The sequence below is a fragment of the Lutra lutra genome, chromosome 3 (assembly GCF_902655055.1).
Source record: "Lutra lutra chromosome 3, mLutLut1.2, whole genome shotgun sequence".
Lineage (NCBI taxonomy): Eukaryota > Metazoa > Chordata > Mammalia > Carnivora > Mustelidae > Lutra > Lutra lutra.
In genome coordinates, this window is record NC_062280.1 from 69092900 (window position 1) to 69119830 (window position 26931).

The window sequence follows — 26931 nt, forward strand, 5'->3', positions numbered from 1 at the left end:
TGTGACAGCGTTTATAGGGTGTCTTTTATCAGATTGAAAGAAAAGATTTTGCTCCGAATAAAAAAGTATCATATGAAGGTGGAATTTCTGAGTATACTGCAGAACCGTAATTGTCAACAGATTGTATATATTCAGGCTGCATTCCCAATGTTTAAGTCCTGTGTGGGTGTGCCTGCATCTTTTTGGCAGTGAGCCTATCATTTGGCAGGACAGGTACATTGGCAACACTGTTCATCCTCGAAGTGAATGTCTCAAAGCCTCAACAAGATATCCAGGTAGAGGCCTGGTGACTTCATGCCTCAAGTTTAAGTACATGGAAAAGATTCCCCCTGCAATGACTGCTTGAACTTGATAATGCTGATAAAGATGATCTCTCTTGTAATCAGCTGCATTGAAAAAAATCTTCGTGAGTCCTGAAATTGATCAGGTCCACATCCTCCCTTTGCCTGGAATTTAGCATGACAATCAGGTGCTGCTGAGTGAAGGCACAAATGCCAGAGCTAAAAGAGACCTCCCTCAAAGATGAGAAAGCCCCATTCCCTCATTTCCTAAGCCTTCTGTCTCAGTGGGCAGGGTCTGACTGCTCAGCAGGCCCCAGAAAGTGCTCAGCCAGTGTTTACTGTTACTTCTTCAGATCACATAGTTAGCTCTTGGCAGGACCAGAAGCTGCACCATGGTTCCAAGGTGCCATCCGCTGCTGTGTCGCTGTGGCCTGTTTTTCATCATGCATTTGACCATCTGATACAATCTAATGTATTTGTTGGTTTGCTTCTTGTCTTTGTCCCACCGTAGAATAGAAGCTCCGTGAGAGCAGGGACTTTGTTGTCTGGTTCATCCAGTATCCAGAACATGGCATACAGAAGGACCTCAGTAAGTAGTTGCTGAATAAAAGAATAAATAAATTGAGAGGCCCGCAGGTAAACCCGTTGAACAGTTGAGAAGGGAAAGGAAAAAAATTAATGTTTATGGGGCACCTGCTTTTAAGATGGTTTACTTATGAATATTATCTCAGCTAATGCTCACAACAGCGGAGTCGTGAGGAAAACATTGCTGTTTCCATGTGATGGTGAAGAACGTGGGACTCAGAAGTTGTGGTAACGCAGATCCATCCGCCTTCCAAGCTCATGCTATCTTCACTATTGCAGTACCTCCCAATTAGATCGGATCTACGAATTTTCATGAAAAGTATCTTCATTCTAAATGTTGGATGGTCCAATGATGTTTATTTATTTTCTTTGTTTTTTTAAACTTTCCTTTAGGGGCGCCTGGGTGGCTTAATCGGTTGAGCAGGCGACTCTCGTTTTTGGCTCAGGTCAGGATCTCAGGGTCCTGGATTGAGCCCCATACTGGGCTCTGTGCTTGGGGGTGGGGGGAGTCTGCTTGAGGATTCTCTTTCTCTCTCTCCCTCTGCCCCTCTTCCCACTCATGTGCTTGCTCACGTGCGCTCACTCTCTCTCGCTCACGTGCACTCGCTCTCTCTGGCTCTGTCTCTCTCTCTAAATAAATCTTAAACACACACACACACACACACACAAACCAACTCTCCTTTAAATCTAATCCCTGGGGCACCCAGGTGGCTCAGTCCATTTAGCATCCAACTCTTGGCTTTGGCTCATGTCATGATCTCATGGGTCCTGGGATCGAGCCCCACCCCCCACACCTCCCCAAGCAGGCTGCCCACTCAGCAGGGTGTCTGCTTGAAGATCGGCTCCTTCTGTCCCTCCCCCAAGTCTCCCTCTCTCAAATAAATAAATAAATCTTCAACAACAACAACAACAACATACACACAAAGCTAATCCCTAAAAAAAACCCCACATCCTATAGGAAAGCATGCTATCTACTCGAGCCCCTGCACACTGTAGGAAGGCAGCTTGGAGTGGCGAGCTCAGTCCTTGATTTGGTTTTTCGGGATATGGAGCCCTGGCCTCCCCTAACCACCAGCAGTGTGAGTCTTAGTTCCTCATCTGTGAAGCAGTGGCGTTAATAGCTGCTTGCCTGCCCACCAGACAGACTTGGTAAGAGATAATGTATGTAAAGCACCTAGCACTGTGCTTCATCAAAGAAAGTGGCCATTAAATGCTAACCAGTAGTATCGTTACTAATTCTATTAGTGTTATCCTTATTAATAGTAATCATAATACATTCTTTCCTTGGAAGGGAAATACTTGTGAGTTTGTGTCTTGTCTGTGGTCCTGCCTCGGGATGGAGTTAGGGAGCCTGGAGTCATAGACTGGTTCCGCCTAAGTCTTTGCTTTCGCTGGGACCCATAGCGCAGACTGCCAACCAGCTTCTTTCTGCCGCCGCACCAACGCGAGGGGAGCTTGGCTTGAGAGTGGAAGGATTAGGTCAGACCTATTGCCACTTTTGGAAGGATAATCTAGTGATAGTAACTCCTAATAGTTTTGTGATGCCTTGCACGTTTTCTGGTGTTTCCGTATGTGTTAGGTCATTTTTTCCTCATGTGTACGGGAAAAATAATATACTTTGTGGAGGCAACTTGACCGCTTTCCCACAGTTTTCGCACTTACTGCATGCTCCTGGGGAAGTTACCTTCCTTTGGGTGCTTCAGTATCCTCAACTGGAGTGCAGTGGAAGGTTCTCATTAAGACTAAGGAGCTAACATATGTAAAGTGCCTAGGACAATAATTAACGCATAGTAAGTGCTCGGTATTAGAAGCTGTAATGGAGTGAACGATTTCTTTCTAATTAAAATCTTTTTAAGTGTTCTTGAAGGAACTGCTCTTTATTAGGCATCTACTGAATGCAAAATGTTTTCACATACTTTTTCATGTATTCCATTTCTCACCCGAGCACTCAAGAAACTTGATCAGGGCCACGCGGCTAACAAATGGTGGGGCTGAAATGAATGTTCAAGCTTCTGCTTTCCAACCATCCGCTTTTCCTAGGATTCTGTCCTGCCCCATATACCAGTTGACAATCTAGAGCTGCTGGTGTTGTCTACAGGGAAATGTGCAAGCTTCAGGAAATATGTACCTGCCTCTACGAAGCAACTTTTGATTTAAAAAAAGAATGATATTGCTGCATTTTGTCTAGTATTTGGAATTGTTTAAAACAACACCGAAATACCTCTGTAAGTTTGATTCAACATTATTACATTCAACTTTATGGAAGAACATAATAGAGTGAAACTTACAACCTTGAATCGCTGACCATAGGGGTTTGTTTGTGTGCCTCTCTCCAGGTCACTTGGAGATCCTGGCCTTGGAGGCCGGTACTCACCTGCACTTCGTGTTTCTATTATGTTTCACAGCTGAAATGTTACTGTAGGCCAGTAATTCTCAACCCTTCGAGGATATCAGAATCACCCTGAGGCCTTGTTACAGGATAGATTGCTGGTTTCATCCCAGAGTTTGAGTCAGTAAATGGAGAGGCCCCATAATTTGCATTTTTCCCCATGTGATGCTGATATGGTGGTCTGGGTACCACTTTTTGAGAACCAGTGCTCTAGACCAGGAGTCAACAAACTTCTATAAATGGCCAGATAGTAAATATTCTAGCCTTTGTGGGTCGTACAGTCTCTGATACAAATACTCTGTGGCTCAGAGCAGCCGTAGGTCATTGTAAATGAATGAATGTGACTGCACTTATGGGCATTGAAATTTGAGTTTCTTATAATTTCACATGTTACAAAATACTATTTTTCTTATTTCTTTTTTGCCCATTTATAAATGTAAAATTCATTTTTAGGTTGTGGACTGTACAAAAACACAGACAGCAAGCCAGATTTGGCCTTTGGGCTGTAGTTTGCGAACCCTTGACATGCAATTGTGACATGTTGGGGAATTTTCAAACTGTTGTTTTAATTATAAAAGTAATGCATGCAAGTGGGTAGTTTAAAAAAAAATCTAACAGTGTAGAAGAAAATAAAATGAATCAGGGAGACTTCCTCCCCACCCCAGGCCCAATCACATGCCCCAGAAATAACCACTATTGATGAATATCAATTTTCAGAAATTTTATAGGGATATACAAGCTAATATAAATGTATAAATTTCACCAGTCTATTTCACCAGTCCCCCATGGATGGACATTTGCGTTATTCCCCATTTTTTTCCTACCACAAAGTGAGGGTACATCTTCTTACATCCATTACTGCATAATATCTGCAAGGGAAAGCCCTAGGAGATGAGTTGCTGAGTCAAAGGATATATGCATTTAAAATTTTGATAGCTATTTCTTAGTTCCTGTTATGGGCACTTTAGGACCCTGCGTTCGTTTTGTTTCAGGGTCACACTCTACATTTCTGTTTTTTAGTCTTTATCTGACTTGAGCATTCGTCATGGTGCATTTCGGTAGAATGCCTCTCGCTGCACGTGAACTTAACACAGAGTAGTAATCCTATCAAGGGCAAAAAGTGCAGCTGGCAATTTGTCCATGATTCTTGAAAGGAAAACAGCTTTAAAGAATATAAAGCCACCCAAACAGTGCCCTGAATCTAAGGTCATCCTGGACATTGCTGGGGAAGGTTCCACAGCAGAAATTGTTCTTTTTGCAAACCTGGTACTTAGCAGTTGCCTCTATATGTTTGTTTCCTGTTAGAGTGGAGTTTTCCATTGTCAAACATGTATGTAAACATAGTATTAGCTAATAAATACGCTGTGCTATTATTGTACTAGAACTCAGAATATCACCGCTTTCCTTTCTATTTGGGGCTTTTCCTTTTTGAGCCAGTAAAGGATTAGGATAATGATTTAACAGACAACAATGGAGCATCTTAAAATGTAGCCCTATGGTAGGTTTTTTACTTAAAATATGCCTATTTCTGCTCACAGGTTGTCATAGAATTTTCTCTTCACCACTCAATCCTATCTCCTTACACAAGGAGTCAAGCAGTCAACAAAGAAGAAATTTCTTTTTCCGGAGACAAAGAGAGATTTCCCACAGTATAGTTTTGCCGGCTGCCGTCTCTTCAGCTCACCCAGTCCCTGAGGTACCGTGTTGCCTATTATCTGCTGCTTTTTCCAGCCAGGATGAAGCTTAGCCGCAGAAATGAACCAGTGTCTTTGCACCTTTGATTTCTGAGCCATTTGAATCATGATTTTAAAACTTGGTTTACGATCTGAAATTGTGATTTGAGAAGCAGTAACATCTGCAGTTCTATAACATTATTTTTTTAAATAAAGCTCTGAGCTTACAGCTGCTTAGCTTACTTAGGAATTAGTTTCTACTGTGAAATTTTCTATATTACATTTCTAACACGAAGGTAAAAGTACATGTCTCTAGTTTCTTAATCTTTTTAGAGAAAAAAAAATGGACTGTAAAACTGGGATCATTCAAGAGAGATTACTTGAAACTAGTACACTAGATGTTTTTTCCTAAAGCCTGCTCTTGTACTTTCCATAGTATTAATGCTGCTGTTTTTGAATCCCCCTTTAGAGTAATTAAATAAAAACCTCTTGCCTCAGAGCATTCTTGATTTTTTTCTCAGAGAGTACAATTCTGTGGAAAGACAATCTACCCATGTTTCGAAATGCAAAATGAAGGAGGTGGGGGGGGTCATGTAGGAAGAATGAGAACACCTGAAAGAATTCTAGATTTGTCACAAAAGTCACCTGCTTTCCCCCTCTGATGCATTTTTTAAACAGTAAACCCACATTAAGTATATTATACTCCCTGAAGGTGAGTGGCCCCTTTTGTGTGTGTGTGGAAAGGGGCCAATGAGACAGGCTACCAGAGCCCAGAGGATGTTCCTGGTGTTTCTGTGCTGGGGAAGAAAGGGAAGCCTCCAGAGAGATGAATGTATTGTTTTAGAATGCCAGTGACAAGCCCGGAGCCCTTCTGCCTGTAATTGTAACCTCGCCACGTCGTCGCAGGGCCGAGTGGAGACAGGAGTGCAGTCTGTGGGGGACACTGCGTGAGCTTCCGTGGGCACTGGTGGCAAAGCTGGAGGAGTGGATGCTTACCCCGAGCTCAGCCAAGCACTGGCATGCCCTGTGTCACAAAGGCCCACCTGAACATGAGGATAAAGGAAGGTCTTAGAAGTGAAGGAGTGGGGTCACCTGGGCAGCTTAGTGGGTTAAGCCTCTGCCTTCGGCTCTGGTCATGATCTCAGGGTCCTGGGATCGAGCCCCACATCGGGCTCTCTGCTCAGCAGGGAGCCTGCTTTCTCCTCTCTCTCTGCCTGCTTGTGATCTCTGTCTGTCAAATAAATAAATAAAATCTTTAAAAAAAAAAAAAAAGAAGTGAAGGAGTGATGCGCTTCACAGAGAGCAGACCCCTAAGTTCAGCCCTTCCAGAGTCACTGTGAGGCCAGCTGAAGAGTCTCGTCTCCCTCTGCCTCCTGTCCCCCCCAGCCTCCTGTCCCCAAGTGCTGTGCACGCTTACTCGGTAGGGTTCCACAGTGCTTATGTGGCAGTGTCCATAAACAGATTGCAAAGAGCTGAGCACAACCTTGGGACTGAAAGAAGCTCTGTGTGTAAAGTAGTTATTTATTTTCTGAATACTGCCCATAGGTTTAAGGAAGCAGTGGAGAATGTTCTACAAGGGTGATCAGAGTTGAACATTTTGAGTTTGGGGGGTTTCTTTGTTTTTGGCAAATCATGGGAGTGTTCTAGGTATTTTTTTTTTAATGTACTTAAAAAAAAAGAAAGAAAAAGAAAAGAAAGCTGTTGGGTTTTGTTCTCTAGTCCCTTCTTAGTTTGGGTACAGTTGCTGAGTGCAAGAAAAGTGTATACGTAATAGGCTTCAGGGGCCTTGAGAGTCAGCCTTTTACATATATTCATTCGGAGAGGGTGTTGTGAGCTATCCTTTGCATAAATTTTATCTTTGTGTTAAGAAGATGAAAGTACTCTTAATTAGCCATTTGGCAATTTGGAAGCTTGGTGCTCTTTTTCCATCAACGACAAGAATGCTTCTTACAGGGTTGGGAGGAGGAAGAAAAGAAAACTACTGTTTGTTTTGACCAGAAGTCTACTTCAGACCAGTTTGACTCAAAGCACAGTAAGGTTAACAGACCATCCAGAGGCAGCACTAACAGGCAATGTTAAGTTCAAAAGGGCAGGGGAAGGAACTGGGGGCAGCCTGGAGGGTCTGTCGTGCTGGCTTCGGAGGTCGGTGCTCCGGCAGGAAGGGCAGAGCTCCATGAAGCAGGAGGCTGTGTCCGAAAAAATGATCCCATTGTCGTGTGCTGGGTTCTGATCTTCATTTTCAATCCTTTTTCCTCAAGCACATAAAGAAGCCAGACTATGTGACGACAGGCATTGTACCCGACTGGGGAGACAGCATAGAAGTTAAGAATGAAGATCAGATTCAAGGGCTTCGTCAGGCTTGTCAGCTGGCGCGACATGTCCTCCTCTTGGCTGGGAAGAGTTTAAAGGTGACGTCTCAGCAAACCTCAGAAGGACTTACAGAAGTCACAACAAAACCCTTCTCTTTCCCCTCTCTCCCTTTCGCTCTTCTTGCGTACACATCTCATTTGTTAAAAAAAAATCAAGTCAAGCCTTGGGATGGGGGAAGGGGATTTTATTATTTTGTGTGTTTATTCTAGAGGTAATTTAAAATCCAAATTCAATTTTAAGTAGCAGGATTCTGGAGATACTTTGGGCCCAATCAGCCTATCCCACTTGATCAATGGCAGACAGCTTTGACTTCTGCCCCTTTTTCCTGCCTGTAGTTTCTGCTTTGACTCCCCCACGTTATTTCTGTGTGCCTGAAGAGTTGTTCTGCCTCATCCTTTGTCTCCTTTTCTCTTGCATTAGTTCTGCAAAGCAAGATTAGAGCATATATACAAAGCTATGGGTAATAGAGAAATGTAATTACAGACAACTGTCTTACTATAAGATTTAGTTCTCCAGAATAATCTGAAACACTCTGCTTTTTAGGGGTCATTAAAAAGAAAAAGAAAAGTATGGGTCTGTAGTTTCCAGAAGGTGGGCAGAATTTAGGAAGTGCGTCTCAATGGTGAAATCACTTAGGGTGTCACCTGTGTAATAAACTGGTTATAGGAACATAATTAAGCATAATGTGAATATCAAATGATGCATTGAAAGATATTGAAGAAATAGGTAATTTTTAATAAAGATTTTGTTTTAGAATTTTATTTATGACTTATGAGTTTATGGAGTTATCTTCATATACTAAAAAAACTCAATTTTAGGTTTTGGTTTTTTTTTTTTAGTTTGAGAGTAATTGGATGCCTATTAATAAGAGAGAAATGTTTTTTAAAAACACAATGGATTTACTTAAGCATGAAAGAAAGCAAGATTTGTGAAAACCAAATTTCTACAATATGTATCAGGCCGAGTTTTTTTAAAAATAATGATCCATAATCTTCTCATCATTGCTGCAAAACCCTTGTAAGCTTTCACTGAGATAAAGAGGTGTGGGTCGACTTACTTTTTCAAGCTTTGTCATCTAAACTGAAGCTACTTTTGAGAATTTATATACTTCAGCTAGCCTGAGGCCCTAGCCCTTGAGGAAGAGGAAGGAAGTGCCTAAGAACCTCTCTGTGAAGTGTTCAGGCTCAAAAGTAGTCATATCATTTAATGACTCAACAGATAATTTATAGGATCTTAGGGCTTACAATTTCCATTTCCTAACAGCCCATAACACCATCGTATACCCAAACGATTATCAAAAAGGCACAATTGAAATATTTCATGTTAACCCCCATTAATTAAAATATTGTATCACGTGTTTATCACAGTAAGTCTGTACAGTCTCATTTGGAAGTGCTGTAGCTAGAGACATGGTCAGCGAGTGCAGGAAATGTCTTCAACTGTGGCTGCACAACTTCTTTATTTAATATTTTAGGTCGACATGACAACTGAGGAGATAGATGCTCTTGTCCATCAGGAAATCATCAGTCACGATGCTTATCCCTCACCTCTAGGCTATGGAGGTTTTCCAAAATCCGTTTGTACCTCTGTAAACAACGTGCTCTGTCATGGTATTCCTGACAGGTATTTATTGCTTAATAACATATTGTTCTTTTGGAAACTAAACCATGAGACCAAAGATCTGTAACACCCGGCGAAAGACACTAGCTTAATTGAAACCCACCTGCAAACTTGTGAAGCTGATTATGGTAAAACAAAAATTTCGAAGTATTTTGCTTCTAAGTGGACATAATTTAACGTTTGTTAAAGCAGTGTGTAGTCCAAAAAGGTCATTGCTCCTTAAATATTGGTTGTACGTTCTTAGATTTTAACCATGTAAATGGTAAAAATCCAAATGTAGGCAAATAGAGGTCATCAACTATTGTTTCAGCTCTTTGCAGAATTAAGGTAACCAATAAGTACGTTTTTTAAAGAATTTTTAAAAGATTTTTAAACAATGGCAATATGTTCATATTCTGTATTTCTTGTAAAATGGGACATGACTAATGTAACTTAAAGATTAGATATAGTTTTTCCCATTTATTCCTCTTCCACTCCAAATTACCATTGCAATTCACTGGGCTCGTGATAGTCTTAGTATTTATTTGTACATTCCTCTTATTGAGATCTGTCTATCACCATTTTTATTCTGTTTACGTTTCAGTCGACCTCTTCAGGATGGAGATATTATCAACATTGATGTCACGGTGAGTAAATAATTTAAAAAATAGTCTTTGATCAACTTCGGAATTGCTGGTAGCACCAGGAAGAATTGTGGATTGAAAATGCGAGCCGCACCAAGGGAAGTGCTGTTTACTTCTAGACCCAGACGCAAGCAGCTGGTTTCCTTTTTTGTCTTTAACTCCGTGTTTATTCCAAGTAAACCCAGGCCTGACTTGAATTTAGGGCTGGAATCAGATGCACTGAGATCAATGTTGGCCTAAGTGAAATGTCAACCCAATCCTGCTATGTGTCATGTTTTTGAGAAGGTGTAATTGTTATTGATCCACTGTGTAGTTAAAGCAGAGCACCACGGCACTGGGCAGCTGCTGAAGCTAGATATGTATGAGATGAGCTAACGCGAAGAAAGCCAGCATTTTTCCTTCACTCTGCCAAGATTGATCTTCCTCTTCCTGCTGATTTTGAGTGGGGCCTGTCATTATCTTACTCTGTCATTAGGGGCTACATTGGCCTGTGTGTGTCAGTCTATTTGGACAGCAACTCTTTTGCTAGCAGTGTTCCCTAGATTTATTAAAATCCCTGAAGGTAACGTCATGCTCCATTTGTGGCATCGAGGGTACAGAGAGCCTTGAACTCGGAGCATACGAGCAGAGTGGTTTTCTCTCCGAACCCAACTTTTTACCAAATGGTTAACAGCCTTTCTTTTAAATAACAACCCAAAGTGATTTAACGTGGGAACTTCAAACTGTACAAGTGCCAACCTTTTCTAATTCCCTCAGCCGTTCACGAGTCTCAGACTTGGATTATTTGCGCTTTGGCAGTTTATTTTACTAAAAAAGTTCGCAGGGATCCCTTTGGATTATGCAGATTGGAAATAAATTCTGTGCATTTGGTGATTAATAAGCAAGTTTTAAGTAAATAAATAAAATTTAATCATCTGATGAGAACCGGTTGCGAGAGACAACATTCAAGGAGTATAGCTTCTATGAACGAGGAAATATTTTCCATGATAGTTATTTTGTATCCAGACCATGAACTTAGGTATGTGTGGGAATGAGGTGGAAATTGGCATCCAGTTGAGTTCAGCCAAATTTTTAGTTGTTTGAATTAACTCACCCTCTTTTTTTCATAGCAGATTGGATGGTGACATAGCCAATGATGCCTTTATCGCTGCTACTCTTCCATATATCATTTTGTCCTCAGAATACTTGAGCATTTACTCCACAGATATTCTGTTGGTTTATCTTTCCTACTCAGAATCATGTAGGAGGAGATATTTTATGAAGTATGCCTGAAATAAATATTTTTCCTGATATACTTTTCTTTTGAATTGTAACCAATTTGGGGGTTTTACATTTATTGTCTCACTAATCACCCCCTAATAAAATATTGCTGCTTTGAATGAAGTCAGCACACTCTTTCCTACTGCTCCCAATGCATCCAGAGAGAATATTCCATGCCTTTTCTGTTTCCTGAAGACTTTTAATGAATTTTTAACATTCAGATATATCACAGTTGCAAAACTCATAAAGCAAGGTCAAACACTTCAAGTGTCTCAAAATATAAAGGAGTCAAGAAGAATTGTTCGCTATCTTCATAAATTATATTTATTTTTTTTAATCCCTTTCCACAAATTATATTTCTTGTGAGATATGTTATTAAGTGAAAGACTCCATTATGAGTCTTACATTTCTTACATCATCAGAAAGTACTCGTTGTGCATTTTATAATTGTTTACATCTAGTATATATCACAAGGAAACAGACTTCTTTCCCCCTTGGAAGCTGAATTTAAAAAAAAAAAAACTATGAGATGCCTAGAGTAGTTGCTCAATAAATATTTCTTTAATAAATGAAGTACAAAACAAGAATACTTTGTGAGCATAAACCCTAATTATAGATAACTGCCATAGACTTTCAGAAGTGTTATTATTCTCATACATATTGAATCTTTCACGTAGTCATTTGGAAAACTAGCGAAAAGTAATATAAGAAGTCAAAAATTTTTAAAAATATCTTTTACTTAAATAACAGTTACACAGACACTGGATTATACATTTTAAAAATAATTACTCATATTAGCAACAGTAACATAATTGTTTATCAAATCAAACTTGTACTTTCTTGGACTGCAAATGGGAAAAAATGTATAAAACACTACTGTATTGCAAGGTAATTAAGGTCATTTGACACAGTAGAGAAAACATTTGATTAGAAGCCAGTACTACTTCTGGATCTACCCCTGTATTTTTGCCAGTAACCTTAGATGAGTTACCTGTTTAAGCCTCAGGTTTCTGACTTATAAAGTGAAGATGAATAAAGACTTTTCCTGCTTCCCTTACAGAGTGTAGTAGAGTATTTTTGTGTGTGTGCAGAATAGTATACAGATTTAAGACAGTAACTCAGTATTAAAATAGCTCAGATAAATATCTTTTTTTATAAGTTTCTACATTCTACTTCATGAGAAAGAGAATTGTGAAAAATAATTACCTAGGTCAAATTAATGCAAAATAGCAAATTCTGTGCTCTATCTGAGGATCAGTATTCAACCAGTCCCTTCTACCTTGTGTATTTATTATAGTGTTTGTTAATTATTGATTTTTATAATGACTCTGATGTCTTCCAAGATCCTATAGGGCCTGCTGACAACTGATAAAATTGTATTTTCTGTAATTTTATTCTTAAGCCTATTTTGTTATATTTTAATCCTTTAAGACCCCATGTATAATGTCTTCTGTTAACATTCTGCTATCTGGAACAATTGACTAAAGTTTCACTTCCAGACAGGATCTTTCCCTAACATATTTCATTCCCATATTGAGCCACTTCACTTCTTGGAACAAAATTCTCCTACTGTCTAAGACTGACATGTCTATTTTATTTCTTCTTGTTGTCTATCACTTCCAAATGTAGAATTGGTAAATAAAAGATCGAGTGTCTTCAGGACACTGAAGAAACTTTTCACTATGTTAAATACTTCTAGGTTCCCTAGAGCTATTGTAGTAATTGTGGGTCAATGTCTTTGGTCACTAATTTATGCATGTATAGTTTTGTCTTCTCAGAAATAAAACATTATACTAGCATTGCTAATCATAGTGCTGAAATAGCCATTCTAGTTGCATATTTATTTCTGAATTTTGTAATATCATCGTACGGCTTCATCTTTTTTAATTTCTGTAAGGCTTTAGCATATCTTTTTTTTTGTAGGGAAAAGAGTAATTCTGGAAGGGTGAAACATATGAATCTACTAAATACATAAATGAACACAATATATACTTTTGGAAAGTACATTTTTAAACAAGGATGTATTTTTAAACGTTTGCCTGTGTTTAGGTCTATTACAATGGCTACCACGGAGACACCTCTGAAACGTTTTTGGTGGGCAATGTGGATGAATGTGGTAAAAAGTTAGTGGAGGTTGCCAGGAGGTGTAGAGATGAAGCAATTGCAGCTTGCAGAGCGGGGGCTCCCTTCTCTGTAATTGGAAACACAATCAGGTAAGCCTTACACTGACAAGTAAAGGGAGGGTTGGCAAATGGTACAAAGGTTATTGGTGGCTTGGTATAAAGTTGATGACATGTTTTATGATTCAGAACCATCATTTCAGTCTGATATCAGTATGTGAACTACCAAGCTGCAATGTTGTTCCCTGGGCTTAAGAAAAAGAGAGAGAGAGATTTTAAAACAGTGAATTATACTGGGGTCAGCAGGAAACTTACAGGAGCAGCAAGCAATATTTATATGACTACTTTAGTTTAAGCTCGACATTTTGGTCTGTAGTGTTCCTTTACTCAAAATCACACCAAACATGGAAGAAAGGAACTAAGAAGGGGATAAGCATCCCAACTCTTGGATAATGAAACAGGAGAAAAGCTAAATTTTATAAAGGAATGAAGTGAAACATATTCCTGTAATACAAACATTAAAAAAAAAATTAGCTCAAGCAAGACTTACCTTTCAAATTAGTGGATTAGCAAACAGGCTGAAAGGGCGAGTTTATGTCCTTTTCCTGTCTGGTTCATATTTTTCCTGTAAACCATTATTTATCTTCCAAACAGCATTCTATGCTTGCTTTTTGAGTGTATGTGTATTTTCTGAATTCAAGACTTTTCCCCGTAATCTGTTACCTACTTTTAGATCTTTTTTTTAAACCCCTATAACTGTTTTGAAGTAGACATTCAGAATATGTGTTTTCATTCAAAAGTAATACATTTTGTTAAAGATGATCACATCAGTACCTTTTAAAGTACTGTTCTCATTAATATGAACCATTGAATACTTCCCATTTGTCTAAAGGATGGAAGGCTTAGTCACCTTGAAAAGATGCTGCCTCTTTTCTTCGTAAGCCCTCAAACACTTTAAGAAAAAAGGCAGTAAAATATCAGTTAAATGTATTTATGGCTTTAAAAATATTGTAACAATGTCTGAATCAAACTTTAGTAAAATCTCTTTGGGTTATATCTGGGAAGCTTTTATTGAAGACTTTGAACAAAATTGTGTTTTTGACAGTTTTAAATTATAGGCTAACTAGCCTGGGAAAAAAGGATAGTGTCTCTCTGTTCTTTCATAGGAAATGTTGAATCAGACCCCTACTGGGAAAAGAAATTTAATGCATATCTCACTATCTTACTGTCCATGAATATAATAGAAATGAATTCAAAATGCAGTTTTATTTTTGCAAATGGGATGAGTCGATAGATGTATCTCATATTTTTGAACACCTAGGGTTCAACAAATTTGCTGGTGGTGCTCTTGCATTTTAACAAAATTTATTCTTCAGTAGAAGGGGGCAGAGAACACTAGATTCTTATTCAAGCATTCTATCGAGCTCTGCATTCATGGCTGTGTCTAAAGGGCATGTCAGCCTTTGATTCTCTCTGAGAGGTAATTATCCTTTTCCTGTCACGGAACAACAAATGATAGCTAACTACAGAGGCACATTTGCAGTAGTCACATTCATCAACTGCAGAAAAAAAAATTCAATTTAATTGTGCAACACAGCTGCACACGGGCTTTTGAGCATTTCTGTTGTTCTCCCTGTCTCGCTATTCCTCCCTCCAGATCTATTTTTTAAACTTTTTTTTTCTGGTTATTTTTTCCCCTTTTTGTCTCTTCTTCCATTTTTACTCTCTGTACTTTCTTGTTAAAGTAATTTTCCTTTGTGGCTCTCATTCTTTTTTCCCCATTGAAGGCTATGAATGTAGAAAATTATCACAATTACTCATATAATTGAGCCTCTTTGTAGCAAGTGCAACTCCAGTAGCCTTTCTCCATCATGAAAATGGTTTCATTATAGGGTTTTTCATATTCTCTGACACCATCTACACAGAGGAACAGGCGTGCAGATGAGATGTGCTAGGAACAGGCTAGATCAGTAAGGTCACAGTAGGAATAATTAGCTCTGCTATGGAAAGAGCATCTAGGCCTTTTACTGCTACATAAATGTACTGTCCGTGGCTTTTAGTCACAAAAAAACTTACTAACAAATGGAGCTCCCGCCTACTACTTTGAAAAAAAGATTTGTATCAACACTACAATTTTCCATCATTAAGACTAATAACACAGAGCCTAGTATACATCAAGGGGAATAAAAAGAAAAATCTCACATTCAAGTGGCGGCTGGGTGCTGACCTTTGTTCCCTTTTTTTGTGTACGACTTAACTCTTTACAAAAAAGAGCCACACGCCACACCAACATGCAGGTGAACTCCAGCTAGTACTAGCAAAGCACAGCATTCAGTCGGAAAATCTGATAAATCTCCATGCAGGATAATGCATTTCATTGCATATTCACTACATTAATTCTAGCTACATAAAAAAAAGAAGAAGAAGAAGAAGAGTAGAATTGAAAGTGACATTGGGTTTTATATCTGGATGCAAAGGTCAGTTTTCGCAGAGTATGAATTTGCATGGACAAGCTCCTTTGAAAACCAGATCAGTCCCAACAGCTACACTTACAAAACTATGTGAAAAATAACAGACAATGAACTTTTTACTTTCACCCTGATACATTTCATTATTTGGATGGTTTCTGTCTGCCACCAGGGACTAGCCCATGTTAAGGCGGTGTTTCTGGACATCTATTATTTTGCCTTTTCTTATTCAGGCAAAAATCTCAAGGGAGTAAATAAATAGTCTCCACCTTTAAGCCAAAAGTACTTGGAATCATTACAGACCGAAGGTTTACAAACATCTTTCAACTCAGTCTCATTTATTTTAAGATATTCACCATCTTTTGCATAGCCTCCCTCTACTGATGCACCATGAAAAGAACATTCAAGCTTCTTTTATTAGCAGTATGCTACCAAAAACCTAGTGATCCTTATAGGAAATTTCGAAATTCTCAGAAGCCTGTGAGGGTAGGAGGCTATCTCTGAAGAAGTATTGGCTATAATAGTTTAATGAAAAGAGTTCTCTGTGTGCCCTTTTGCTTCATGAGGGATGGCTAGTGATCTTTAGATTCATAGTGTTATTATGCTCACTGTAACTCCATTTGCTTTAAATTATTTCTAAAGCTGTATATTCAAATTATCTCTAGATGATATGATCTGTACATATGAGAATATTGTGAATGTGTAGATTCATGCATCCCAAATATGTGACAGTTCCATCAAAAATAATTTAAACTTATAGTTGTAAATGTCATGATGAAAGTATCAATAAATGGTTTTTAATGTTTAATTCATAAGTATATGTTTTGATATTAATTTAGAAGACTATAAAGCAGATTTTTAAAAATAATCTCTTTCTATTAGATTATGCACATTTAAACAATAAGTGGCTCAGGCAAAATAAGTCATTTTAATGTCATCTGTGATGGATTTTTCTTGACAGCTACTGTAAATTACAATTACACTGCTTCTCTCTGCACATGAAAGTAAGCACTGCAATAAATTATCTTTTATTTCAATCCATCATGTCTGCTTTTCGGAAACAGAAAACCTCAAATAAAAGTTCAGCACTATTGTAAGAAAAACACAGTAATTTGTGATCCGGCTTGAAACAAAAAAATGTACCCCTCTTTCCAAAAACGGTTGTTGGCTTTCAAAAATATTACTAATTGTACTTAAACATTCCTTGTCGTTAGAGGGAATCCTTGGGCTCGTGCATTCCTTCATTCAAAGACTACTGTTTAAAATAAAAGCCTGGAAAGACTGAACTTGGAAAACCAGGGGCCATTTAATTAGAGCTGTGACCATTTGGAAATTAGTGCTGTTTATAGGATTCGTGTAAAAATGGTGAGAAAATGATTTCCGTGTGCATTTTTCTTTCTTGAGAAGAGTATGCACTTAAACACAGTACTCCTCTGCCCTCTTGGGGAATGTGTTCTTCGTCACAAAATGTACTTGAAATGTATTAAGAATTTTAATTCGTCTACACAATACTTCAATTGAGGAAAACTCTCTCATGAAAGGGAATTAAATGGAAGAAAACGGCCCCAAGAAATTCCTTAAGAGAGGAACCGTAACTGAAACTCAAACTGTAATAATAGGATGATTTCAAAGTAAGTTCAGGAAGTACATCTGTATACCTTCTTCCTTCTCTACCCTCTTCTCCCTCCCCAATAGTCCCTATGAAGGACTTGAAATCGTAAATGCGCTCAGGCTCATGGGTAAGTGTTGTACTGTCTGAGAGATTTTTAGTTAAAGAAAAATCAGTACAGAACAGCTAATACCAGGAGAATTCTTTTCAGTAGGTTTCAGCAGAAAGAAGGCAGATCTCCTGAGGGGGAATGTCCAGGGCAAGGAGACCTTGGGCTCAGGAGGGGTCACAGCCAGGGAGGCCCAGTGTAGGGGAGCAGCTGCGGCATTTCTTGGGCAGCCCTGCCTGCCCAGCTGTTTCCACTTCCCTCAACACACCAGTGAAGGGAGGCACACGTGCTCCACCTTCCCGTGCCACAGTCAGGGTGACCACCACTGGCTTTCAGGTTAGAGTGGAATTTGCTACTACAGGTCCCTCGGATAGTCTTTTATGAATCTAGATTTAAGCCCTAGAATCAGGGCAAATCATCTCATGCTCCCCGTATATTCCAAATTAGGCGAAGGAGCATGATTTTAAATAGCAAATAGGAACATTAGATTTGATCCCATTTAGTCCCCGTAAGTATGTGTGATAAAACCTTGCTACAGGGTGCCCCGGTGGTTCAGTTGGTTGGGTGTCTGCCTTTAGCTCGGGTCATGATACCAGAGTCCGGGGACCGAGTCCCGCATAGGGCTCCCAGCTCCGCGGGGAGTCTGCTTCTCCCTCTCACCTTCTCCCCTCTCATGCTCTCTCTCACACACTCTCTCTCTCTTTCAAATAAATGAAATCTTTTTAATAAATAAATAATAAAAAGCTCACTCCAAATCCACAAGGGAAATACCCTGAAAGGCAGACCGAAATCTATACTCAGCTCTTGGGAATCAAGCATTGACATGATGCCCAGCCAAGGAACTGAGCGAAATTTGTCCTGCGCTTTTCCTCTTTTCCACCCGGCTGTGAAATCCTGACCTTTGCATTCATGACACATACATTCTGTGATACTCCTATAACCGTAAGTTCCAGCAGGATCCAGGCAGTAAATTGTTGTAGGAGAATGCACTCAAATATCTTTAGCACCTTGTAATTGCACAGCTTCTTTTATGAAGAGGAATGAGAGGTGTGATGGCAGAGGGACCCCAAGTGTTTTTTCAGAGTGGGCTTTCTTCCTCTCTTCTCATCAGAAATTAAAATGAAGATTGCCATTGTAACACACATTAAAGATGTAGCCGTGATGCCTGCCAATCTGTTAGATCCTAGGATTTTTTTTTTCTTTCTTTAAAGGAAAGAAAGTAGGAGAACAGTTTATGGAATGTTCTTAGAATCATTGAGGTTTGTTGGGACTAAAGTCACATAATTTGCACTTTCGGTAGGACCCATTCTTGCAAAAAAAAAAAAAATCTAGATCATTATTGTCTTACGTAATAATCTCTCTTCCACCCTCTATCCACTCTCCATTCTCAGTTTTTTTGGAAATTGTGTGGTACAAGTAGAAACACCTTGGGAAAGTTTTTATACCTCCTGCCCCAACTGCACAGACACACAGAAATAACTATAACCACAAAGTAAAAATTTAAGAGATAAAGATGTTGACTTGTTGTTCCTGTCATTGACACATGCATAGCTTACCTGTTTTTGCACTCTCAGTTACATGGAAATTAAGTCTGAATAAGAGGCTGTCCATTTGCTACTTATAGTGACATCCTGGTATAAGGAAAGGCATCTTGCAGGTCCGGAGATGAAAGTTAAACATGTTCAGAGATAAGAGTATTGACGTGAGTGTCAGAGATGCTGCTTCTGAGTTCATGTTCAGACTAAACCTAAGATCTACTGGAAACCTAGTTTGGGATCGAAGAATTTTGACTTTGATAAGAATTTAAATAGTTGGGGCCCCTGGGTGGCTCAGTGGGTTAAAGCCTCTGCCTTTGGCTCAGGTCATGATCCCAGGGTCCTGGGATGGAGCCCTGCATGGAGCTCTCTGCTCAGCAGGGAGCCTGCTTCCCTTCCTCTCTCTGCCTGCCTCTCTGACTGCTTGTGATCTCTCTCTGTCAAATAAAATCTTAAAAAAAAAAAAAAAAAGAATTCAAATAGTAGTCCTGTAAATCCCGATCCATTGTTATGGTTAGGGTTAGGGCACTAACTCCGCATGAAAATATAAATTGTTCATGCTTTATATGTTTTAACTTTCTCGTGCTCTTAGAAATGAGTGTGTTCACCTGATTTCAAAAACAACTTCTTAACTTTGTATATGAGGATTTTAGGGTTGAATTCTATATGCCAGGCTTCATTTCTATGGATGGAATAGATGGAAACCTGTATATTTTGCATGTAGAAAGAACAAATATAGCATTAAGAATTAGGAATCACAATACTAGCTTCTCTTAAGCATCACAGTGATTAAAAAAAGCATTCTGTGTGAATTTTGTTAATGACATAAGTCTTGAGTGGAAACCCCAAATGATGACAAAGTTTTGGAGTATTTCAAGAATATTGACAATGCGGTTTGACCTATTGTATGAGTGTGTCTGTTTCTAAAATGCATAATGTTTTGAAGTAGGCCAGAAAAAGGAAACTATAAAAGTAGGAGGTCACATTTCTAGGTTGCATTTTTGTTTCTCTGCTCAGTTCCCAAATCAGTAGTAATTTGCAAAGTCTTTGGTGAAATCTTATACAAACCAGGCAAGTTTTTATGACCTGCATTCAATGCACATGGGTATGCATACCGATCCGTATATGTGTGCATGCACACTCACTTGTTGTCTAAAAGTGGCCTTGTTTGAATGCTTTACTAAAGTAAATGAAGCAAACTACCATGTTAGATACATACCTTTTTTCTTCATTTATCCAAAGGGAGTCGTTGCATGCAATGGCAAAAATTTTAATTATTTCAGAATAATGAAAACATTGTTACCGTCTGACTCTAAATATAACTGATTTTTTTTCTCTTTCAGAGACTATTTTAAAGTGACTTTATCTAAGTATGTGTTAAAAACTTACCTAATTAAAATTTTTTTCGGTCGCTTTAAAGCCGCATAACTCATCAGAATGGTTTCCAAGTCTGTCCACATTTTGTGGGGCATGGGATAGGATCTTACTTTCATGGACATCCAGAAATTTGGCATCATGGTAAGGAAGTTAATTTGGGAGCTATTTATTGGATGGAATCAGGATAAGGCAATTTTGCTCCTCATGTTCCTCTAATTTTGAATTCATATGATCATCCTTTTGTGTGTATGCATGTGTGGGGGGGGAGGGGGTTACTCAATTGTAACCAGCACATTACTATGTTACTGGATTAGAGCCCAGCAGTTTCAGTCTCAGAATAGGGTTTATTTTGCTTTTTGTCTTCCCCTGAAGGGTGATGGCTGGAAGGCACAAGGGATATTTGTCTAGAAAAAGTTACTGAAAACAAAATGCCACTGCATCAATGTCCCAGCAGCATGCACATATGACTGTTTTCTGTTTTTCTTTTTCTACCCTCTTCTCTAACTGCTGACTGTTGTGGTTAAACTTCATTACATCCTACACAGCGTTGACAGCTGATGTATTTAGCAGCATGTACTCTTTAGTGATTTCTAGATTATACCCACCCTTGTATTCCTTCCCCAGAACCTCCTGTTTTTCACTGCCTGAGTGTGCACCTGACAATGAGAAGGCAAGGGTAGGTCAGAGGCAGTGGTTAGGGTAGGAGGCAATTCTGTAGAGTGCCCCCAAGGGGGGCTGCACACCTGGACAGGGACTGAAGGAAAGTTGGGCCTTGACCTGTGTGCTTGGGGTTGGAGCAGTCCCTAGAAGAAATGCTGGTAGAACCCTATTCCCTGAAGATCCCCGTGGACCCAGCAGGTCAGAATTCCTTTTGCACTAAAGAGCCCCACCTGCGGCAGCTCAGGAGCACAGAAAGAGTGTCTCAGGCGTGTGCCCCACCCTGCACCAATACTTGGAGTTATTTCAAGTCACCCCTGTCCTAGCCTCCTGCTTTAACGTGCACCCTAAGTGGCTGCCTTCCCTTAGTATCAGTTCCCCAAGATGTCTTTCTCTCTGGGGTGGCGGGCGGGGCCTAGGACCCAGTGAAGCCAGGAGACCTGGAAGCAAGTGGCCAGGGGACTGTGGAAGTTGTCTAAAGCACACAACAGGTGTCTAAAACACCCCAGCTGCCTCTGCTAGCCCTTGGTACACCCTTCCCAGGGGCCTTGACCCCAAGCAAAGAAAATGCCAAGCCTAAGGGTCAGAACCCCTTCTACCCTAAAAGAAAAAATAAATTAAAAAATAAATAAATAGTGACCAAGGTCTTTTTGAACAATCCTGCCCTTCTAATTGTTTCTCTCTTTCTCTCCATTTCTCACTCCCCCTACCCTATATTTTTTGTTTTGTAGCAAATGACAGTGATCTACTCATGGAGGAGGGAATGGCGTTCACCATAGGTCAGTGCCCAAGCTTCCCTTTAGAGAGCCCTGGCTCCCTGGATCAAGGCAGCAGTGCTGGCCTAGGCCAGGCAGTCCCGTGAAGGAATAATAAAGCCAATCAGCGTAATGAAATAATTCAGATGCATAGCAAATCTGATTAAATAATATCCTCGAGCCCCATCTTCCTAAATCAGATACTTACCGACACATTTAGGAGACGGCAGCCATCCAACCTCTAATTCTGTTTTGAGCATAATGCAGTGTTTGGTGTTTTTTTTTGTTGTTGTTTTGGTTTGGTTTGGTTTGGGGGGTGTTTTTGGTTTGGTTTGGGGTTTTCGTTTTTGCTTTTGTTTTTTTCCAGTAACACCCAGTAACTAGAAGTGATCATGTCCCTTGCTCCCTGTCTGGCCGCCCGTTCCTGGCTAATCATGTGACTGGTGTCACCACCAAATTCCAATCACCTAAGACCCTAAAGGCATCATATTTCTGACTGTGGTACTTAATGGAGAAGCAATTACAGTGAAATAAGAAAATTGTTATTTGCTGATTAATGAACATTTTAAGCATGTTTTTAAAATTCAAATATTTTTAAAAACTGACTGGTATTTATAAGAGGGACTGGTGTTTGGGTGGTTATTATCCACGGGGTCCTAATTAAGGCTTGATTAAAATGCCCTTTTTTTCTTAAAAAAATTACGAAGGAGACAACTTCATACATTTTTGAATGCGGTAGTGTTTCCTCTTCCTACTGTTTAGTTTGTAATATACTATGTAAGCAACATCAATTATCAGCCCTTGTGAGATGACAACAGGAACCCTTGGGGGAAGCACTTGGGGGGAGGGGAGGAGAACCTTCTTCTCTTTTTTCGTAATCAGCCGGAACGATATTTGACAAGAATGTGATTAGATCACTGCAGTAAATATTTTCCCTCTTACAGAGCCAATCATAACCGAGGGATCTCCTGAATTTAAAGTCCTGGAAGACGCCTGGACTGTGGTCTCCCTGGACAATCAAAGGTGTTTGCTTTCGGTGCCACTGCTTTGAGATGCTATGGGAAGGGAGAATTGGTCCGACGGCTCCCGCGAGCTGCTGTTCCCCGCCCCGCGGGCGCTCTCGCGCCTTCTGACCGCTGCGGTGTGTGTTTCAGGTCCGCCCAGTTCGAGCACACAGTTCTGGTCACGTCGCGGGGCGTGCAGATCCTGACCAAACTGCCCCACGAGGCTTGAGGAGCTGCCCGCAGGTCTCAGAGGCCGGGCGCTTTTTATCCCAAATTGCCGAAATCCAGCTGGAGAACTTTTAGAAGACACGGGCAAAACGGGAGGTCACGCAGTAACCAACCTAGCTTCTTGTCTTGGAAAAACCCGGTGGGGATCCGGTCTCAAGCCCGGGCCTTGGCCTCGGGGCTTCAGAGAGAGGGCGGGCTTGCCTTCCCACCGCGGGAAATGATTCTGGGGGGGAAATGGGGAGGCCCCGGTTTGGAAGGCGAAGGATTTCTAGAGATGCGTGGTTTTGTCTTCCCCTTGCCTTGATGACCAAGTAAAAGCTTTCCCCTCCTAAGCCCATTGTGTCTGTTGTCCTTGCGCCTCTGACAGATACTAGAGGGAGAGGGTGGCTGGTTAATTTTTGAGTCTCTGAACTTTTCATATCTGCGGTTGGGGGAAAGAATGAGCCCAGATGTTAGCTGGGAATTTTTTAGAAGTCTCTTCTTTTCCCCTTGTGGGTCCCACGTTGGCACTAGCCCTTCCAATTCTTTTCCCTTCATAGCTGCTTTGGGAAGAAAAGATTAGCTAGCAAACCGTGGGGTTGGTTACACATATTTCCTTGCCTGTGAACCTTGCGTCTGGCTTCCACAGTGCTTTATCAGTCTACACACATGGCTTTCCTGGTTCCCTATGGCTCTTCTGGCTCTTCCTCACATCCCTCATCCTGCCCCGAGCAGCCATCCCTGAGGTTACTTTTGAGGGACCCTCTCGCCCCTCCATATCTCTGTCACACACACACACACACGCACACACACACACGTCTGTTGCCCTAGAAATTCGAACATTGCCCCCTCCCCATCCAGATGTGAACACTGTCCGGCTGTCTAGCCCCCAAGCTGACCTCTCCCCATATCCACCCCTTTGGACTGTGCTCTCCGGCTAGAGACCCAGAAGATTCTAGGAGAAGATATGGTAACTTTTAAGGGCAAGAGCCAAGTTAGCTGGGATTGGAACTGGCAAACCTGAAGCTCCACCAGCTTCAGAAGCAGAAAATCCAAGCACTCACATTCTACATTTCCCAAAGGCCCATTCTGATCAGAATACCCTCTCTTCCTCAGCAGGAACTACGCCCCCCTCTGATTATGGTTTTAGGAACAACTTCTGTGAGGGTGTCCAGGCAGTCAGGAGTTGTGCTAACTTTTGTTTCTACTGAAGCGGGTTTTACAAAGTTGCCAGGCAGTAAATATAGCTTGGGCTGGAGAGCACCAAGGAAATGCAAGCACCTTTAGTTGCCCTGACAGGTGGTCTCTGTGATCAGGACCCAAGAGGCAGCTGTCTTTGTGACACAGAGTGTAGGGAGAAGAGATAGGAAACAGGCCAGTAAGTGCCCTTGGGGAAGTGGCTAGTTCAAGCTTTTCCCTGAGCGTGGATTCTCTTGGGCATCCTCCAACCCTTCCAGCCCCCTTTCTCTGCTCTCAGGCATGGAGAATTTGGACAGAGGTGATTCCAATTCAAGTGGATCTGAGAACTGGAAAAGGTGAGGGAGGGGCTGAAGATTTACAAAGCCCACAGAAAAACTTTTCAGAGTTCTTGAGACATTGTCCAAGCAAAGGCCGAGAGATGAGACTGCTGCTCTCGAACAATCATTCTCCAGGAAAGAACTCGGCCCAGATGGCCTTGGGAGAGGTTTCCCAAATAATGATTTCACTTCTCTCCTAGAGCAATGAGATTGCAAGGTTTGCCGCTTATCTACTGATCAGTTTACTCCAAGTTCCCCAAGAATAATTTTATTAGGACCACAGGGTTTTACCAACCACTGGGATAACATGCTGTTTGTGCAGCAATTATTCTGTGGTGGAAGTATTTATGGGACAGGTTTATAATCCTATTTATTAAAGTAACTAGTTTAAGCCTAGTTTAAACATGATACCCACGTATATGTATATATACCAGCACAACCAATGTCAGCAGCTCCGTAGGAAACAAACTTGATTTAGAGCGAACTCCGTTTAACATGCTTTGAAGTTGAAGTTATAAAGATTTTAAAAATACCTTGTGCACCACCACCACCACCACCACCACCACCACCACCACCATCACCTTCCGGTTGAACTGGCCCCACACCTCACCCCCGGGCGGCCGGGGTTTCAGCCAACGCGTGGCTACGGCTGACACCACCGGACTCGGGTCCTGCGGTGTCTCCCACTGGTTCTACTCGGAATCCGGGACTCTCAGGATAAACGTAGAGTTTTGTTTCCTGTCGGAGTTGGGACCGGTAAAGATCTAAGCACACCAGCGTTTCAGAACAGGTGTTGTCTTAGCAATGGGGGTGGGGTGCGGTGCGGTGGGAGGTATCCACTCCGGGCTCACCAAGTGGAGATAAGGTCGCACACTGCGAAACTGCTCCAGGCCAGGTGTCTCAGTGCCCGAGGGGCCCCGGCTCGGCCGCACCTCCCTGGACCTGTTTCTCTGGGGCTAAGGAATAATCCCCGAGTATAGACACTTCCTTGCCCACATATAATTCATTTCTAAAATAAACAAGGCTCTGAAGCCGTTTCCAGAGGGACCGCGTCCTTTGTTCCACGGAGCCAGCCCGGTCCTCTGCACTGGAAAGGCTTGTATTTCTCCTTCCAGATGTGGACAGAGAGCCCTGTAGACGACAGTCGCGACCCGTGGCTGCCTCTCTCCCCTCCCCCCATCTTACAGTTCTCTGGCATAAACTGGCCACGGGCCGCCCAGCCGTCGGGTTTCCTCGCGTATAGACCTGAGCGCCAGAAGTCAACAGCCACTTCCCTCGGTCCCCACCCCGACCCGGCGCCAGCCGCGGCGATCACTTACGTGGGCAGGGCCCGCTAGAGGTGCGCTCAAGAGACCAGGGGCCCGGGCGGCATCCGTGCTGCTGTGCAGAACGCACCACACCGCACCCCGAAACAGGCGCTAGGAAGGAGCAATTAAAACCACAAGTGCAACATGGAAATCAAGAGGAGCCGAGCGGCTCCAGGAGTAGTCTGGTGGCGGAGTCATTAGCTGGTTGTTGCTACAAAGCATCGCCCTGTGGTTCTGTGATTAAGGGGGAAAAAAATCTTTCTAAACGTTGGCAAACCAGTTATTGGTTTGAAGGATTTTTTTTTTTTGCTTTTGTTTTCCTTTTTGCTCCAACCACGCTGCCTGAAATATTGCTACCCCCAATATTATGCCCTTAAACCAAAGGAGAGGAATTCCACGGGCAGCAGATGAGGCTAGGGAAGTTAAAAAAGAGAGAAGCCCCTTCCACTAATATCTGTAACGACAGCACCGATGTAATTTGTTTTGAATGTTCATTTTTATTGGTGTTCCCTCTGCCAAAATGTGCTTGATTACAGAACAGAGGTTTGTCCTGTGATCATTGCGCACTCCAGATAGGGGAAGGTGCAACGCCGAAGGTTCAGCTCAGGCCAGATCAAATCCCGGGCTGTTTAACGCTGAAAGGCTGCATGTTGCTATTAGTGTTAAATATATGGCTAATTATGCGTATGAAAATTAAACATCAGTGTTATGCTAATGGGGCGCCTTCAGCTGCGGATCCGAGCACTTGAGACTACCATTTAATCAAATGAATCAGTAACTAATACATCTGCACGTGTGAACTTTCACAAGATCATTTCCCCGTTCCCGTCACACCGCTAAATTATGAAAGAAATAATTATCAACACTTTCTAATTACCTAACAAAGTAATTTGGGATTCACCGTGGGGCTGGCGGGATGGGGAACCAACAGCCCCTCGCAGACAGCGTGGTGCGCGCCACGCCTCGTGGGGGTGGCTGTGTGGTGGCGGCGGCGGGGGGCTTTTGTGCGCTTTTCTGTACCTAGCGCCCCAGAAGACAGAAGGCGCCGTGGCAGCTTTTGCCAGCCCTGCCCCCAGGCCCAGGGGCGCCCGCTTTGACCACTGGAGATGAGGAGGATCCTGGGCGACAATGAGAGACATGGCTGTAACCAGATCTGCGAGCCTACCACTGGCCTGGTTTTGCCGCGGGTTTCCGGGGTCCACAGGACTCGTAAACCCCGGGTACTCTTGCCAGACCCCAGGAGGCCGGAAAATGACCACCCAGTATCCGAGGCTCAAGCCGAACTGAGCCCGCCGGCTCCTCGGCTCCACTCAGCGCCGCGCCCTTGGGGCGAGTGAGTCCAGGGCATTCGGCGCAGAGTGAGTGGAGGGGAGAGGGAGGAGGAGGAAGGTTGGGAGGGAAAGAGGGGGTGTGTGTTGGAGGGAGGGGGCGGTGCGGTCGCCTTTCCTGGGAGGAGAAGCGCGGG

At 41.8% G+C, this 26931-nt stretch overlaps 1 protein-coding gene across 2 annotated transcripts in view; it reads left to right on the forward strand.

Annotated features, from left to right (window-relative positions):
• Positions 1 to 22997, forward strand: part of METAP1D (methionyl aminopeptidase type 1D, mitochondrial) — an 87565-nt gene extending 64568 nt beyond the window's left edge. For both annotated transcript variants that reach the window (XM_047722163.1, XM_047722162.1), the window contains exons 2-10: positions 4794 to 4951; positions 7187 to 7336; positions 8773 to 8921; positions 9502 to 9544; positions 12851 to 13014; positions 20063 to 20160; positions 21408 to 21455; positions 22376 to 22454; positions 22586 to 22997. In XM_047722163.1, the coding sequence (XP_047578119.1) occupies positions 4794 to 4951; positions 7187 to 7336; positions 8773 to 8921; positions 9502 to 9544; positions 12851 to 13014; positions 20063 to 20160; positions 21408 to 21455; positions 22376 to 22454; positions 22586 to 22664 (968 nt within the window). In that variant the 3' untranslated portion in view covers positions 22665 to 22997. The remainder of the gene's footprint in view (positions 1 to 4793; positions 4952 to 7186; positions 7337 to 8772; positions 8922 to 9501; positions 9545 to 12850; positions 13015 to 20062; positions 20161 to 21407; positions 21456 to 22375; positions 22455 to 22585) is intronic.
• The last annotated feature ends 3934 nt before the right edge of the window (positions 22998 to 26931 follow it).